The 14,701-nt window shown below is 33.4% G+C and overlaps 1 protein-coding gene across 1 annotated transcript in view; it reads left to right on the plus strand.

The window, feature by feature from the left end:
* Positions 1-14,701, plus strand: part of LOC117104905 (neurobeachin-like protein 1) — a 56,260-nt gene that overhangs the window by 33,381 nt on the left and 8,178 nt on the right. The window contains exons 23-42 of the mRNA XM_033245816.1: positions 394-547; positions 1,539-1,694; positions 1,798-1,951; positions 2,433-3,196; positions 3,819-4,058; positions 5,158-5,292; positions 6,230-6,350; positions 6,953-7,140; positions 7,682-7,831; positions 8,384-8,541; positions 8,911-9,032; positions 9,425-9,548; positions 10,087-10,238; positions 10,685-10,821; positions 10,951-11,154; positions 11,655-11,779; positions 13,189-13,329; positions 13,431-13,561; positions 13,774-13,880; positions 14,378-14,495. Of these exons, the coding sequence (XP_033101707.1) occupies positions 394-547; positions 1,539-1,694; positions 1,798-1,951; positions 2,433-3,196; positions 3,819-4,058; positions 5,158-5,292; positions 6,230-6,350; positions 6,953-7,140; positions 7,682-7,831; positions 8,384-8,541; positions 8,911-9,032; positions 9,425-9,548; positions 10,087-10,238; positions 10,685-10,821; positions 10,951-11,154; positions 11,655-11,779; positions 13,189-13,329; positions 13,431-13,561; positions 13,774-13,880; positions 14,378-14,495 (3,581 nt within the window). The remainder of the gene's footprint in view (positions 1-393; positions 548-1,538; positions 1,695-1,797; positions 1,952-2,432; positions 3,197-3,818; positions 4,059-5,157; positions 5,293-6,229; positions 6,351-6,952; positions 7,141-7,681; positions 7,832-8,383; positions 8,542-8,910; positions 9,033-9,424; positions 9,549-10,086; positions 10,239-10,684; positions 10,822-10,950; positions 11,155-11,654; positions 11,780-13,188; positions 13,330-13,430; positions 13,562-13,773; positions 13,881-14,377; positions 14,496-14,701) is intronic.

Here is a 14,701-nt window from a genome sequence, read left to right on the forward strand (position 1 = left end):
AGTTGATATTAAAATTGGAAAAAAAGTTTTCAGAAAACAGTAATTTAAAACACCACATTCAGTTGATATACTGTATTTTGGCATAAGCGTTTTTGTCCCATTTCTGAAATCTTAAAATGCATAACAATTTATTAAAAATACATTTAACATACTTATTTCCACTGAGGCCTTTAAATTATACAGACTTGGCATTAGGATAGATCACCATGGTGATCTATCCTAATAAGCCCCGCCCCATGGATGTTGTTGCTAAGGTCTGACCAAATGTCAGTGCCTGTCTCTGTTCTGATTGGTCAGTTGTACGTTTTTATTAACTCTCCAATGCTGACTTCAAACATGTGATTCTAGTTCTATATAATGCTATCTAATTGACTATTTAATTGTGACTTGCAGTGACTTTGGTCCAGAAGAAATTTCGAGAGAAGATTCAAAGACTATACGAGCTGCCCTCTTCGGTGTGATAAGGTATTATTTGTCAAAAAGCATTTCTAAAGATGAAGTGAAGTCAATTTTAGCTTTTACTGCTACAGCTCCCTCTGAAAAACTGGTGAGCAACATTTTTTTTTTAATTGTTAGTAATAATATTAATATTATAAGTATAATATTAGGCTAAAAAATTGTTAATAAAAAAATTAATTAAAAATTAAAAAAATAAGCATTATACTTATATTGTATTATAAATGTGCTATTTTTAAAATGTGAGGTTATAGTATGATGGCAATTGAAATATAATGAATAAAAGTGGGATGACCCCACGAAAGATAAAGAATAAAAAATTAAAAAAATAATTAAAAAAGATAATAATAATTTTTAAAAAATAATAAAAATAATAAAAAATTATTAGTAATAATATTATTATTATAAATATATTAGGCTAAAAAATTATAAGTAGTAATAAAAAAATGAATAAAAGATAAAAAAATAATTAAAAAAATAAATAAATAAAAATAGAAAATAATAAAAAATTATTAGTAATAATATTAATATTATAAGTATAATATTAGGCTCAAAAAAAGAACAAGCATTCTGTGACAACACAGGATTCCTTCTCAAAAACACAATCTCCACTCCCTAAAGTCGCACTGCACCCTACGGTCGTCGGCCGACGTAATTCTATATAAAACGCAATGCCACAACACATGCACAACAGATCGTTTTTGATGACGATCTGTTCAGACTGCCACTGACAATCATCAGACAGCATTGTGTCATCCAGCGCTCGCGGACAGCGGATTTGGATTCGTCTGCCGACGGTCGTACTGCGCAGTGAGTTCCAGGCTTAAGCCTTCATTTCAAAACTCTAGCAAAAAGCAGTTTCTGAAAATGCAAACTACCACAAGAGAGGTAATCTGACCACAGAGCTTATGAGAAGAAGTGGCTGTCTTTTTACTGTGCAATTATGTTAAAATAGTATGTTAAAAAAATATAAATTCATCAATTTTCTGTAAGTCCTTAGTTTTCAAATAGTAGTTTGTGTATGTCAGTTTATTATAAAAAGATAATAAATGTTCGCTTCGAATTTTTATTTAATTTTTCAGAAAAAAGAAGCGATTGATATGCTGTGTACATTGCTTGATAGTTCAGCTGGAGACCAGCTGATGTTGTTGTTGTTTGAGGAAGGTATTGGGGAGATCTTGTATGCACTACTTATTGACAAGAACCATTCAGACTCACTCAGGGTTAAAACTTTTAAGGTAATTTAAACTATCAATGAAGAGTATAGAAAAGGAAAAGCACACATTAACCTTTTCAATGCAATGTTGTAAAGTTAAAATTTCTATTTATTTTGTTGTCAAGATATTGGCTAACTTATTGAAGACTTCAAAAGTATACGAGAAGACCAAAACGAGAATACGACTGAATGATGTTGGATACTCAGGGATGATAATGTTGATGGAGTCACTTCCAATGTCAATGCCTATTACCAAGAACCTTGTGGAACAAGTTACAGGTTAGTTAAAAGTCACAAATCTGTTTGACAATACAACTACTCTGACAATAGGACCTTGGTTATCAGATGTACTTTAAACAAAGATATATTAAAGAAAGACGAGCATCCAAAATAATATATAGTTCAAAGTTAACTTTGACAAAAAAGGACTATCTTGGTAGTATCTCTACACTACCATCACATATTCTAATACAGCCTAGAAAGATGTCTAATCAATGTGAGAAGAAGTAACCCAAGGAAAACACAAGATTACTGGATTTCATGTCAATTCCATGCTCCAGAGGGTGCTGCTCTATTGTTATTACTATTCAGACTAAGCATTCTACAGAAAATAAATGTGACATAGTGCCATCTTTCTTGATTCCTAATTTGTAGTACTGTACTCTAGTAATTATTTGGAAGATGTGCAGTAATATGTTCATGTAGTGATTGTATTATTTAATCACTATTTTAAAAATTTAATTTACAATTTGTTTTAAAGATGAGAAGCTTACATGTGCTTCACCAAACTTCAATGGCCTACTTGCTGTTCTGCTTTTGGTGCAGAGAGGGGATGTCCTGATGAAATTAGAGGCCACCACACAACTCCTTCACATGCTGTATACAAACAAGTCATGTCACTCAGAGATTGCTACAGAAACAGGTTGGCAAGATACCATCACAAAACTGTTCATTAAATCTGGTCAAGTTGAGATTAATTGTGAAGACAGTGATGATGTTGATCTACTAGATTTCACCAGCAATGTTGAGGAAACAACGTCAGACACTAGGTCCCGCATTTCCATCGCCAGTGACAGTATAAGTCTGGAGAAGGCCTCAATCCAGAGTCGTGAACCGCTGGACTTAGGGTTAAACAGTAACATTTCTAGTGCTCATACCTCTGTTCGTGAGCTCTCAGAAATATCTTCAACTTCAAGTGATAACATTTTCAGCCAGATTGGAAACCGGTTGGCACTGCCTAAAACTGAACCTGACCAGTTTGGTTCAGAATATGTTGAAGTTGGTTCACGTAGTTGCAGCATCCAGAGTGACGATGCGCTGCTTGACACAAGATTAGTTGGCAGGAGGTTGATTAGACCAGAATTAACTTTATCATTAATGAGTGAGGAAGAAGATGAAGAAGATGATTCTGAAGATGATTCGGAGGTGGATAAAACAGCTGAGGTTTTAGCAGATACTATAACAGAAATTTTATTCCATGTTCTGTGGCATGGACTTCAAGGCTCCCCAGAGGAGGTTTGGTGTGTAAGTAAATGGAGTATATTTTCTTATTTTTCTAATTAATTGGTTTGATATAGTTTATTCATTTCTATATTCTCTTTTCAATTTATTTATATTGAAGTTAGTAGAGGAGGTTTGGCACAGTGAAAATGATTTCTTTTCCCAACCTCAGGGTCAGGATTTCAATCCTTCACTGTGCATTTCGCTGTCTGTGAGCAAGGCAATTTATCTTCATTGCTTCACTCTACCCAGCTGTATCAATGGGTACCAGCAAATTGTTGGGAGTAACTTGTGTTGGACTAGCGTACCACCCAGGGGGCAGTAGTCTCATGCTACTTGAAACTGAAGCCCTATAGGCCCTAGTGGCTCAGCAAGGATTTACTTAAACGTTAACTAATGGCATCATACTCTAATTTACTTATATTTAAGATGTACAGTATTTTTAAGATTTGACATTCACAATGGATTGAAGGAACATTTTATAAATAAATTATGCATGCGAATTTGGAAATTTTCCAAAATTGGCAAAGCTATTGAGATGCATGATGGGAAATAAGGTTTAACTTCATGTTTAGTAAAATCTTTTGCAAATTTCTATTGTTTTTTAATGTTGTTCTGTATAATTTTTTTGGTCAATCCCTTCCAGCAACGTGGCCAGGTGTTTGTATGTATAAACCAATTGATGGACAAGTTTGGACTAATTCGTCCTGGTATAGTAATTAAGCGAAATCTTATAGAGAAAATGTTAGAGGGTGCTATTAATAACGCCAAGACTGGAAGCAGAGACAGTGCAATTGATTTGGAGAATGAGATACGACTTCTGAAACTTGTGCAAGATTTTTTGTTTGGTGATGATGGACAAAACCCAAATGCATGGAGTGAAAAGGTAAGCCTGATGAATCACATGGCACTCTTATGTTTTTACATTTTCTTCTGTCCGTTTTCATTGGAAATTTTAGACATAATATCTTGATTGAGAGAACACAATCAAAAGTTCCATTAACAATATTATTTATTAAGTCTATTTTGTGAATACTTACTTAGATCCATTCCTGATGATGACATAATTAATGTCAACATATTGAATCCCGACATGATGGCATGCATTTCGATACTTGGAGTATGTATTATACTACCTTATCTGAGATTACTTGGATAAATGACTAATTACAACTGTTCCTTTAAGAACACCCCTATAACAAAAATAGAATTGTCCAATTGTCTTAGCACATGACTCATTTGATGATGATTTGTGTAATTTACTGTTTTGTTGAGCTAAGTCCTTTATTCATTTATTTTAGATATAAAATCTATATACATAAATAAATTATAACTATATAATATAATACATAATTATAGCTTGCAGTAAGTTTATATCAAATTGTGCTTGGTTTATTACTAATTAAACAATCCTACAATAATTACTGCTGTGTGTAAATATAATGAAGACAAGAATGATCTGAACAACCTTCTAGCAGTAGCCTACTTCAATAATAATGAAACTAATAAACTTGGAAAGATAAATACTTAATATTTGCTTAATTTATATATTTATTAGTAAGTTATTACTAGCTTTTAGTTGAAATTTAGAATAATACATTATTTAAGTTCTAAACAGCTGCAAAAAATAAAAGTAGTCCTATAGTCAGGGAGTAGCACATCTCTAAGATGACCTGGCTTGCCTTTATTCTTCTATGTTTGTGAATTTTGTAATGTTTTTATATTAATTGGCATTTGCCAGAATGAATAAAATAAAATAGAGCATAGAATTATCTGATAATTTATGGATGTTCATGATTTAATCAGTGAAAATTAAATTATTTTAATTTTACTCTTAAAATAAAGTTTGTCTGTAAATAAAGTAATTCAGTTTTTTAATTGATTATTTACAAGTTTTTTTTTTGATTTTATAACAGTATATCTTAAACACAATAGATTTTTAAAATGTTATGAAAATTAAAATATATGAATACTTTTCTCTTTAGCTGATTGAAGGTACCATAGACCTTGTGGACAGCCTTGGTATCTGGGAAAGGAACGTGGAAGTTGATGGCTGGACGGAGGTGTCACAGATCAGTCTCCGCATCCTTATGAGCTTCGTGGATAAAGATGACATGGATGTAAGATACATACATTAAGTCTGACTTACATATTCTCTAAGTGGAGTGTGAGCTTAGTGGTTAAGATGCTTTCCTTGAGGAATCCATGAGAAATGTTTTTTATGCTTTAAATGATGTATCTGACCTTAAGGTTAATATTTAAAAAACAAGTGCTATTTGGTTTGGGTCATTACGCAACTTGAAAAACAAAATTTGTAGAGATTTAAAAGTTAATTGGATCTACCCAAATGAATCAGTTAGAATTCTTGGCATTGAATTTGACCCGCGTTTAAATATGATTGAAATTAATTACAGTAAAGCGATTTTCTCGATGAAGAATTTGCTGTCCAATTGGAATAGGAGAAATATTTTAGTTATTGGAAAATGCAGCTGTAAATGAAAATTATAGCTCATAGGAAAGTCAATGGAAAGGTTTCATACTTTATTGTAAGTTGATATTATCGTTTCCAATGTTTTTGTTCTACCTCCTTGTCATATATTATTAATTTTATTTTCATTTTCTTCAAAATGTTCACTATATGTACATGCACTGATTTCTGAATGAAAAAAAAATCGAAAAGAAAAAAAAAATGTGCTTGCCTTCTAATCCTTGGGTTCTGCACTCAATTTTTGTCACAGCAGGACTTTTTCTCATAACTAAAAACAGCTCCACTCCCTAAGACTCATAGGTATCTTGGTTTATAAAGCATTGTCCATCCTGAAATTAGCAAGTTATTTGCTGTTTGGTGCAAATGTAATAAAAAAGTTACCATGCTTTTAGATTGACCATGTCAGGCCAAGTTCTAATTCACTGTAGCTCTAGTAGCCATTACTTAGGCCTTGCAAAACTTAAATAAACTTGGCGGGTTTCACTGTAATCATTAGTAATCTGAACTATGTTATTCTTAAATCACAACAGCTTTATGTTTTTTAAAAAATATTTCATTCAATTTTTAAGATGTGTGCCATAGCAGCAGCCAAGCTGCACCATCTGCTGCAGACTCGTCCAATACCATCGACGTTTGAAGTCTGCTTCATCCTCGGCTCAATGCACTCTGCTCTCATGAACTCACTAAAAGGTAAAGCTGTACTCATTCGTTCAACTGGAATTCCATATGTATTTGAGATTCAATAGTAATATAGTTATGTAGTGCATCAGACGAGTGCCTCCGTTTGATCTATATAATTATCCCAGTCATTGGAATCAAACACCAGCCTAGGGAACACATATTCATCTCCTTGTTGAAATATTAGTCATCTTTAAATTCGAACCACTCACCGTTAAAAAGGCCTACACTTTACCAATGTGGCGTAATGCTTCCATAATTGCCTGTGTGACATTATTATCTTCATGAAATTTCTATTCCATCTTTCTGCCTCTCAGTGCTAAATACTAATTTGATTATTTATAAAACACTCTTCATGGTTAGTCCCACAGCACTACGAGAGAAATGAAAAGAAAGATTCTCTCTTTTTCTGTCTGTTTCCCATTTTCTTTTGTTGTATTAGTCCCATTTTTACAGGGTATGTGAATTTAAAGAATTGAAGGAGTATTAATGTCATCAAATTATTCTTGTATGCATTGTAATAATTTAAACAATTATAATAATCATAAACAAAAGTGCATAATGCACCATCAAAGCATACTTGAAACTAAATTTGATGTTACTTGACTTTACAGCGACTGAAATCAAGACTTATGCATACATCGTGCCACTCATCCGAGCCATGATTGAGATTTACTATCAGCAGCTGAAAATGTCCTCCTTTCTACCAAACTTACCAACTACTGACACAAGTGCATCATACTTTGAAGACTTCCAACAGTATTGTTTATCAGAAGAATGGAAATTATACATAGAGAAACAGGTTAGGGTTGAATTGGTATATTTTTTTCTTGTAAAATAATAAAATCACTCATCTTAGCATGCCATTACAATTCATGATAAAAAGTGACTATATACTATTGGATGATTACATGTATTCCTGGGCTGGACAGTTATTTTGTAGGAAAGTTCCTAAAAAGAACCTGGCATCTAGTTTCATCAAGGTAAGTATCTGATTCATAGACTAAAACATCACTTTTGATAAGAGCTCTTTATGTAAACTATTGCTTTGCCCTGAACTGTATCTTTACAGCATTACAATTTATAGATCTGTATTAAATACTTTAATTATATGTTTTTTATATTGTTTTTTTTTTAATTCAATTTTATAGTCATACGTTCATCAGTATTTTTGGTACAGTATATATTCTATATGTTTTGTATTTTAACCTTACAGTTAATTGTTTGCGGCCTAGTATTTCCAATTTGGAAAATAAATGAAATCTAGAATCTTGAAGAAATTTAATATTGAATTTTTATTTGACTTTATAGACTTTAATATATTCTATTTTCTTCTTTCTCAGGTGACACCATACATGGAAGAATATTGTACACTTAACTTCAGCTCAGCCACTGCATACATGTCCAAATTTTGGAAGAAGTGTTTTGATGAGTTGAACATGTCTATTCACAAACGAGACCGTGCAAAGGGTGAAAGTAAACTCCTGTTCCAGGTAAACTTAAACTAGCTTATAGTTAAGTAAAAAAGAATAACAATAGGAAGTTTTCACAACCTTAAGAAAGCAATAACAAATACAAATACATCATTATTGTTAGTCATGCCTAAAACATTTTTAAATGCTTCAATTAATCACCCAATCAATCAATCGATCAGGTACCAGATCAATCAATTGATCATTAGCCAATCATTCATAAGCTTTTTCATTGAAATAAAAAAGAAAATTTAGAATATGTACACACTAGGACGTTATGTTGCTTAAGCTATTCCAAGCATGGTGGCGTTCTTGTATGAGCTTTTGGCCATTTTGTCAACTTATTAGAAACAAATACAGCAAAGTTTGTACTCTAGTTTTATTATATACATCAGTCCAAAATCTACTACAATCGACGTTGGTGGTGCTATGACATTATTTCCAAGTGGCTTTCTGTTTTTATTGATATTATTGATGATGTTTTTCAGTAACAATTATTAATATTATAATGGTGCCTTATTTATTTTTATTTGTAATCTCTGGTCAAATATTATCCATTGTTTATTACTATAGAAACATATTTTACAACCATTTGAAGAATTACGAAGGAAGGACTTTAGTCGGTATACAAGTTTCTTAAACAAGCAACGAAACCAGCAGATGTCAGTTTTGAAGCAGTGGCGAGCAAGTAAGAGGTTCCTTGTTGGAGAGCGCGGTACTTGGGCTGAAAGGTAAATTGAAAAATATATGTAAGTGGAATTTAAGTGGTGAGGTTCTGGTCTGGCCTCCTGAGCCAAGAATCATTGCCAACCAGTGGTTGCTCTAGTGATGGGGAGAGAGGAGGCATGACAGTCCTGATAGGAGAAAATCCAATTTTTAACAGATATGAGACTCTGCATTTCTCAAATTGTCTGAGATTCTGCTGGCTTTGTTCCATGGATCCATCCGAAGGGCTGAGGGGTCCCCCTGTGTTTGCCCACAGATATTCCCACCAGGGACATCAACTTCCTCATTGCACCTGGGCAGTGAACCATCTAATATTTTATGTGGTTCATAAAGTTTGTTAGAATTAACAAATAGATATATTTATTCTTGTACAGGAACCCAGAGGAACTACACTGGAAATTGTCAAGCCAAGAAAATTACTCACGAATAAGAAATAAACTAACTCAGAATTATGCATTTGATCAACATAAGGAAGCCAGCCAAATGAGAGATGAAGGTAACACTTGTCATCTGTAAAAGAAAATCCTCTATGATCTTCAAATTGTATCCAGATCTACACCATCAATACCATCAATGGTTTTTTTTTATACATTCCATTCTGCTGAAGCATATTATACCATATATACATTTATTTCCACTAAGAAGCTGTATAAGCAGAGTGAATGGATAAAATCAAATGTAACGGACTGTGCATAGTCTATTTTGTGAACGCTTACCTGGATAAACCAATCGAAGGAAAAACAATCTTCCGTCAACTGACCACACCTTTCAAACCCTAATATGTTTCCTTGTTTTGTGCAAGAGTTTTCTTCTTAGGTCTTCCCTTTTTGCCTGGTGAACTATAGTTATCTTTTCTGTAAGATGAACAATTTGTCCATATTTTTCTAGGCCCACTTCCGGAGCAAGATGATACCTTCAAATTAGCCGCTCTGAAGAATGCCATTGTGACAGATATTGATCTACAAGATGATCACTTGGGCGATGAGGAATGGATTGGTATCAATCCAGAAAAGTAATTTTTTTTTTTTTTTTTGTTATCTTTTGGTTTTTTTTACAGGATAGAATGATGCTCTGTAAAAAAATATATATATTTTATGATACTTAGTCATCAATTTACTTGGGACAGGTGGTTAACACTCTGTGTAGACTATGAAAGAGAAAAATTATAACATAAATATCAATTTTCATTTTGTTGTGTATTCCTTCAGGGGGAAGGAGTGGGGTCATAAGACAGATTTCAGAGGTAAATGAAAGGTTGGTGAATATCCCTTAACTGGCACCATAGTTGTGCTGAATTTCTTACAGCATTGGTCTATCAGTACTCTAGTAGCTTATGTTTTGGAAAATCTTGAAAACGTTAAAAATATAGATGCTTCTAAGGGAGTGAAACTGTTTTTAGATATGTGTTTCTCTTGATTTGAATTTATACCCATAGCTATGGAAGGCAAGCATCTTAAACACCAAAGTACTGCTTCCCTATAATTTGAAGCAACAGGGTGCTATTTGAGCTGTTATTGAAACTACTTCAATTTCGTTTTTGTTTACGTTAGTGCTGAAGAGCAGGGACCAAGTGCTAAGGAGAAGGTAGTAGTAAAGTCTGTAGACTGTTCACTAATCACTTTAATGGAAGTAGTCAATGGTAAGCTAGAAGTGAACACAAACCATGTCATCTTCTATGATACTTCGCCTGATAAGGTTGAAGGTAAGACACTTCTCTTTCATTGTTATAGTTCTATTTGTTTCTGATTATTCATGAAAATTCATATCATTTCTCCAGACAATTTTTCTTTAAAACATGCTAGTTTCTTGAATTTTACTTAAATTAAAGATTATGTTATAATGACATTTTTATTTAGTATTTTTTGGGGTCTTTTTTTGTGAATACTCATCTTAACCAATAAATATGCCAGCTTCCTTTTTGGCACTGACCTCAAAAACAATGGAGTCATCCAACCCAGGCAGGCAAAACTCTCTCATTGGTGAGTTTGGCTGTTCCAAGAGATGCACACTTCTTTTTTCAATCCCACAATTTTATTTTAAAAAATTGATATTATATATTTTTAATAACTTTGTTTATTGATTGATACATCAATTTTTTTTATTTGAATGTTTCATCATTTCATGATAATTGCTTATACTGTATTTCAGGAGGTGGCCAAGATTTTAAATGGGCAATATCTCAGCTTCGAGAAATACACTTAAGGCGTTTTAACCTGAGAAGGAGTGCTATTGAAATTTTCTTCATTGACCAAACTAATTATTTCATTAATTTCAAAGATAAGAAGGTACGTATTGTATGCAGTAGTTGCTTAAACATTTTTTCTTGTCTTAAGTACTGTTAAACAAATGTCATCAGTATGTTTTGCTATCCTTTTCCATTCTAGTCAGTAACATCTTCTATATTTTTACTGCAGGTAAGAAACAATGTGTACAGTTGTATACTTGGTCTGCGTCCTCCAAATATTAGCTACTATGGTGTGAAATCTCCAAGCGATCTGCTGAAAGCGTCAAACCTGACTCAGAAATGGCAACTACGAGAGATTTCCAACTTTGATTACCTGATGCAGCTTAATACCATTGCAGGACGGACTTACAATGACCTCAGCCAATACCATGTCGTAAGTATTATGGGAATGTTTCAGTTTAGTATTTATGATTTTCAATGCTATGGGTGTAATTCATATGTCATTTGCCAGTCCAAGTGCAGTGGAGGATATAGAGCAGCTTAACTCAGTCGGCTAAACTGGTGGTAGACACTGTGTGTGCACTGAAACGTGGAGCTCCTTTGGTCCCTGGTTCAATTGCATTTGCTGTTATCCTTGTGTTTCAGCCGCAGGGATGAAAATACAAGTTATATAGCGCACTGTCTTTTGGATGAGATGTTTAAGCACTTGGTCCTGTGTGCAATGAAGCCCGTGTTTGTTTTAAGAATACGGGCATTAGTCTAATAAGATAATCTACGTGAATACTCCGAGTTTCACTGCCATTTAATTTCTGTGACTTGAGTATATACATAATTGAAATATAGATTAGATTTAACATTTAATTTGCATACAGTATTTTAATTTCCATGTTCTTGTGCATATTTATTTTTCATTGCTTTTATGTTGTTTTTTAGTTTCCTTGGGTACTTGCTGATTATACCAGTGAAACATTAGATCTTTCTAATCCAAAAGTCTTTCGTGATCTGTCTAAGCCCATCGGCGTGGTCAATCCAAAGAATATCCCCGACGTTGAGGATAAGTAAGTTACTATGATTATTTCATTGACTAAATGAAATAAATTAAAAAAATAGAACACAATGAATAATTAAAGTAATAAGTAATATTATCTACAAGATACAATATCCAAGATATATTTATTTGACAATATGCACAACTTGGTCTCTTTGTAGTTAGTGTGGTATGGCTCTACCATGTTTCTGATGTATAAGATATGTACCTCTAAATCCATAGGTTTGGAAAGGAAATTCTACACTTTGTGGGGCCTAGGTCCTACGCTACACACTCTCTGAGACCTGGCAAAAACACTGCAGAATTACTATTATTGCGTTTCTAGTCATAAACTCACCTTAAAAGTCAGCCCAATTTTGTGTTTAAAAGGGAACTAGCAAACTGATTTTTAGTTCTAGAGGGGAATTTTGATATGCCATTAATAATATAATCAACCTTAAAATCACTTTTTGGCAATTTCTTTTGGAGTTATAGGCCATTGAATACAATTTAATCCTGACGTCACTGGCGAAAAAGGTAACAAAAGATCGTGTAAATAAAACCGCGTAGGGTATCCGCGTGTGCAATGCAGCCTGTGTTTGTTTTAAGAATACGGGCATTAGTCTAATAAGATAATCTACGTGAATACTCCGAGTTTCACTGCCATTTAATTTCTGTGACTTGAGTATATACATAATTGAAATATAGATTAGATTTAACATTTAATTTGCATACAGTATTTTAATTTCCATGTTCTTGTGCATATTTATTTTTCATTGCTTTTATGTTGTTTTTTAGTTTCCTTGGGTACTTGCTGATTATACCAGTGAAACATTAGATCTTTCTAATCCAAAAGTCTTTCGTGATCTGTCTAAGCCCATCGGCGTGGTCAATCCAAAGAATATTCCCGATGTTGAGGATAAGTAAGTACTATGATTATTTCATTGACTAAATTAATTAAATTAAAAAAAATAGAACACAATGAATAATTAAAGTAATAAGTAATATTATCTACAAGATACAATATCCTAGATATATTTATTTGACAACATGCACAACTTTGTAGTTAGTGTGGTATGGCTCTACCATGTTTCTGATGTATAAGCTCACTCCAGGTATAAGTCCATTAGAGATATGTACCTCTAAATCCATTGGTTTAGAAAGGAAATTCTACACTTTGTGGGGCCTAGGTCCTACGCTACACACTCTCTGAGACCTGGCAAAGACACTGCCGGATTACTATTATTTGCGTTTCTAGTCACAAACTCACCTTAAAAGTCAGCCCAATTTTGTGTTTAAGAGTGTGTACTCGAAAAACTATGTCATTTAAAAAAAAATCAAACAATGAAGATTGTATTCAATAAATTTTTGCTGATGATGAGTGGTGTCATTTTGAGTGACAATCCTATTATGAAAGTAACTATTTTGTCTTTCCAATAGGTATGAACATTTTGAGGATCCCAGTGGAACAATTGCCAAGTTTCATTACGGAACTCACTACTCCAATCCAGCTGGTGTTATGCACTATATGGTGCGCATGGAACCATTCACAACTCTTCACATTCAATTGCAAAGTGACAAGTAAGTCCATCTTTAACACCAGATGTTGAAATCATGAATATGCATTTATATGTAATGAATATGCATAAACCTGATATACATATTTTCCTGCTCTTTCATAGGTTTGATTGGGCAGATCGGCAGTTCCATTCCATTCCTTCACTCTGGCGGATATTGATGGATAATCCTAATGATGTCAAGGAACTCATACCAGAATTCTTTTACCTACCAGAGTTCTTGGAGAACAGTAATAGTGAGGAGTGTAGATTAGAGAATTATCATTTGTTTAGTTTAAAAAATTATCAGAATGAGATCTAAAATCAGTGTTATCACAAACATTATTAAATTGTATGCATGAATAGATAAAATTGTAAGCTAAGAACATACAATAACTAACAATAATTGAATACTAATAAACAGTATATTATTACTGATATTTGACATGTTGATGTATTCTTGCTTTAGAGTTTGACTTGGGTCGCCTTCAGACTGGAGAAGAGGTGAACGATGTCATTCTACCTAAGTGGGCTGATTCAGCTGTGGACTTCATCTACAAACACAGAGAGGCTCTTGTAAGTGATGAATACATAATTAGTAATTTTTCATATTATTTAAAGTACACCTCTCTATCACATAGTGCTTTATTATGCTTGCCACATGGTGCTCTGCGGACAACGTAATGTGTGGCACAGTATGTATTGGCGTGTGTGATGTAGTGCTTTATGAGGTAACGTACTATATATGTGGTACATGGTTCTATGTAGTAGGTGGTGCTAGGTGGTATAAGGTGCTAAGTGGTACATGGTGGTACAGCGATATGTGAGATATGGCATTGAAGAATTTCATTTTTATCTTACAACTTAGTTTGGCTTTACGAAAATGTATTACATGCTTATTTTCAAATAAACATGTTTATTGTTTAGGATGGTTTTTGAGGGCATTTATCATTGCTAATTTGATAATATGGCCAGTGAATGACCCAAACATAATCATTAACAAATGAAAAGCATAGAACATAAATACATGACCTTTAAAATTTAGTGGGTTTTTTTTGTCTTTTGATTACCAGGAGAGTGAGTATGTTTCGGCACACTTACATGAATGGATTGATCTCATCTTTGGTTATAAGCAGAGAGGACCAGCGGCTGTTGAAGCCCTCAACGTCTTCTACTATTGTTCATATGAAGGTTAGTGATAACTGCTGCAGTATATAATGACAATGATGTTGATTAGGTAAAGGTAGGAGAATAACCCATAGCTTGCATCATCATTGTGCTGAATTGCATATGGGCGTAGATACATGTTCACATCATTCCACAACGAAATGGGCTAAAATGAACCATAACATCGGGGTAACCCCCTACTCTTCGAAAGATGCAATGGGTTCTTTAAA

The sequence above is a fragment of the Anneissia japonica genome, unplaced genomic scaffold, assembly GCF_011630105.1.
Source record: "Anneissia japonica isolate Jap-2015-1 unplaced genomic scaffold, ASM1163010v1 scaffold287834_len5846547_cov211, whole genome shotgun sequence".
Lineage (NCBI taxonomy): Eukaryota > Metazoa > Echinodermata > Crinoidea > Comatulida > Comatulidae > Anneissia > Anneissia japonica.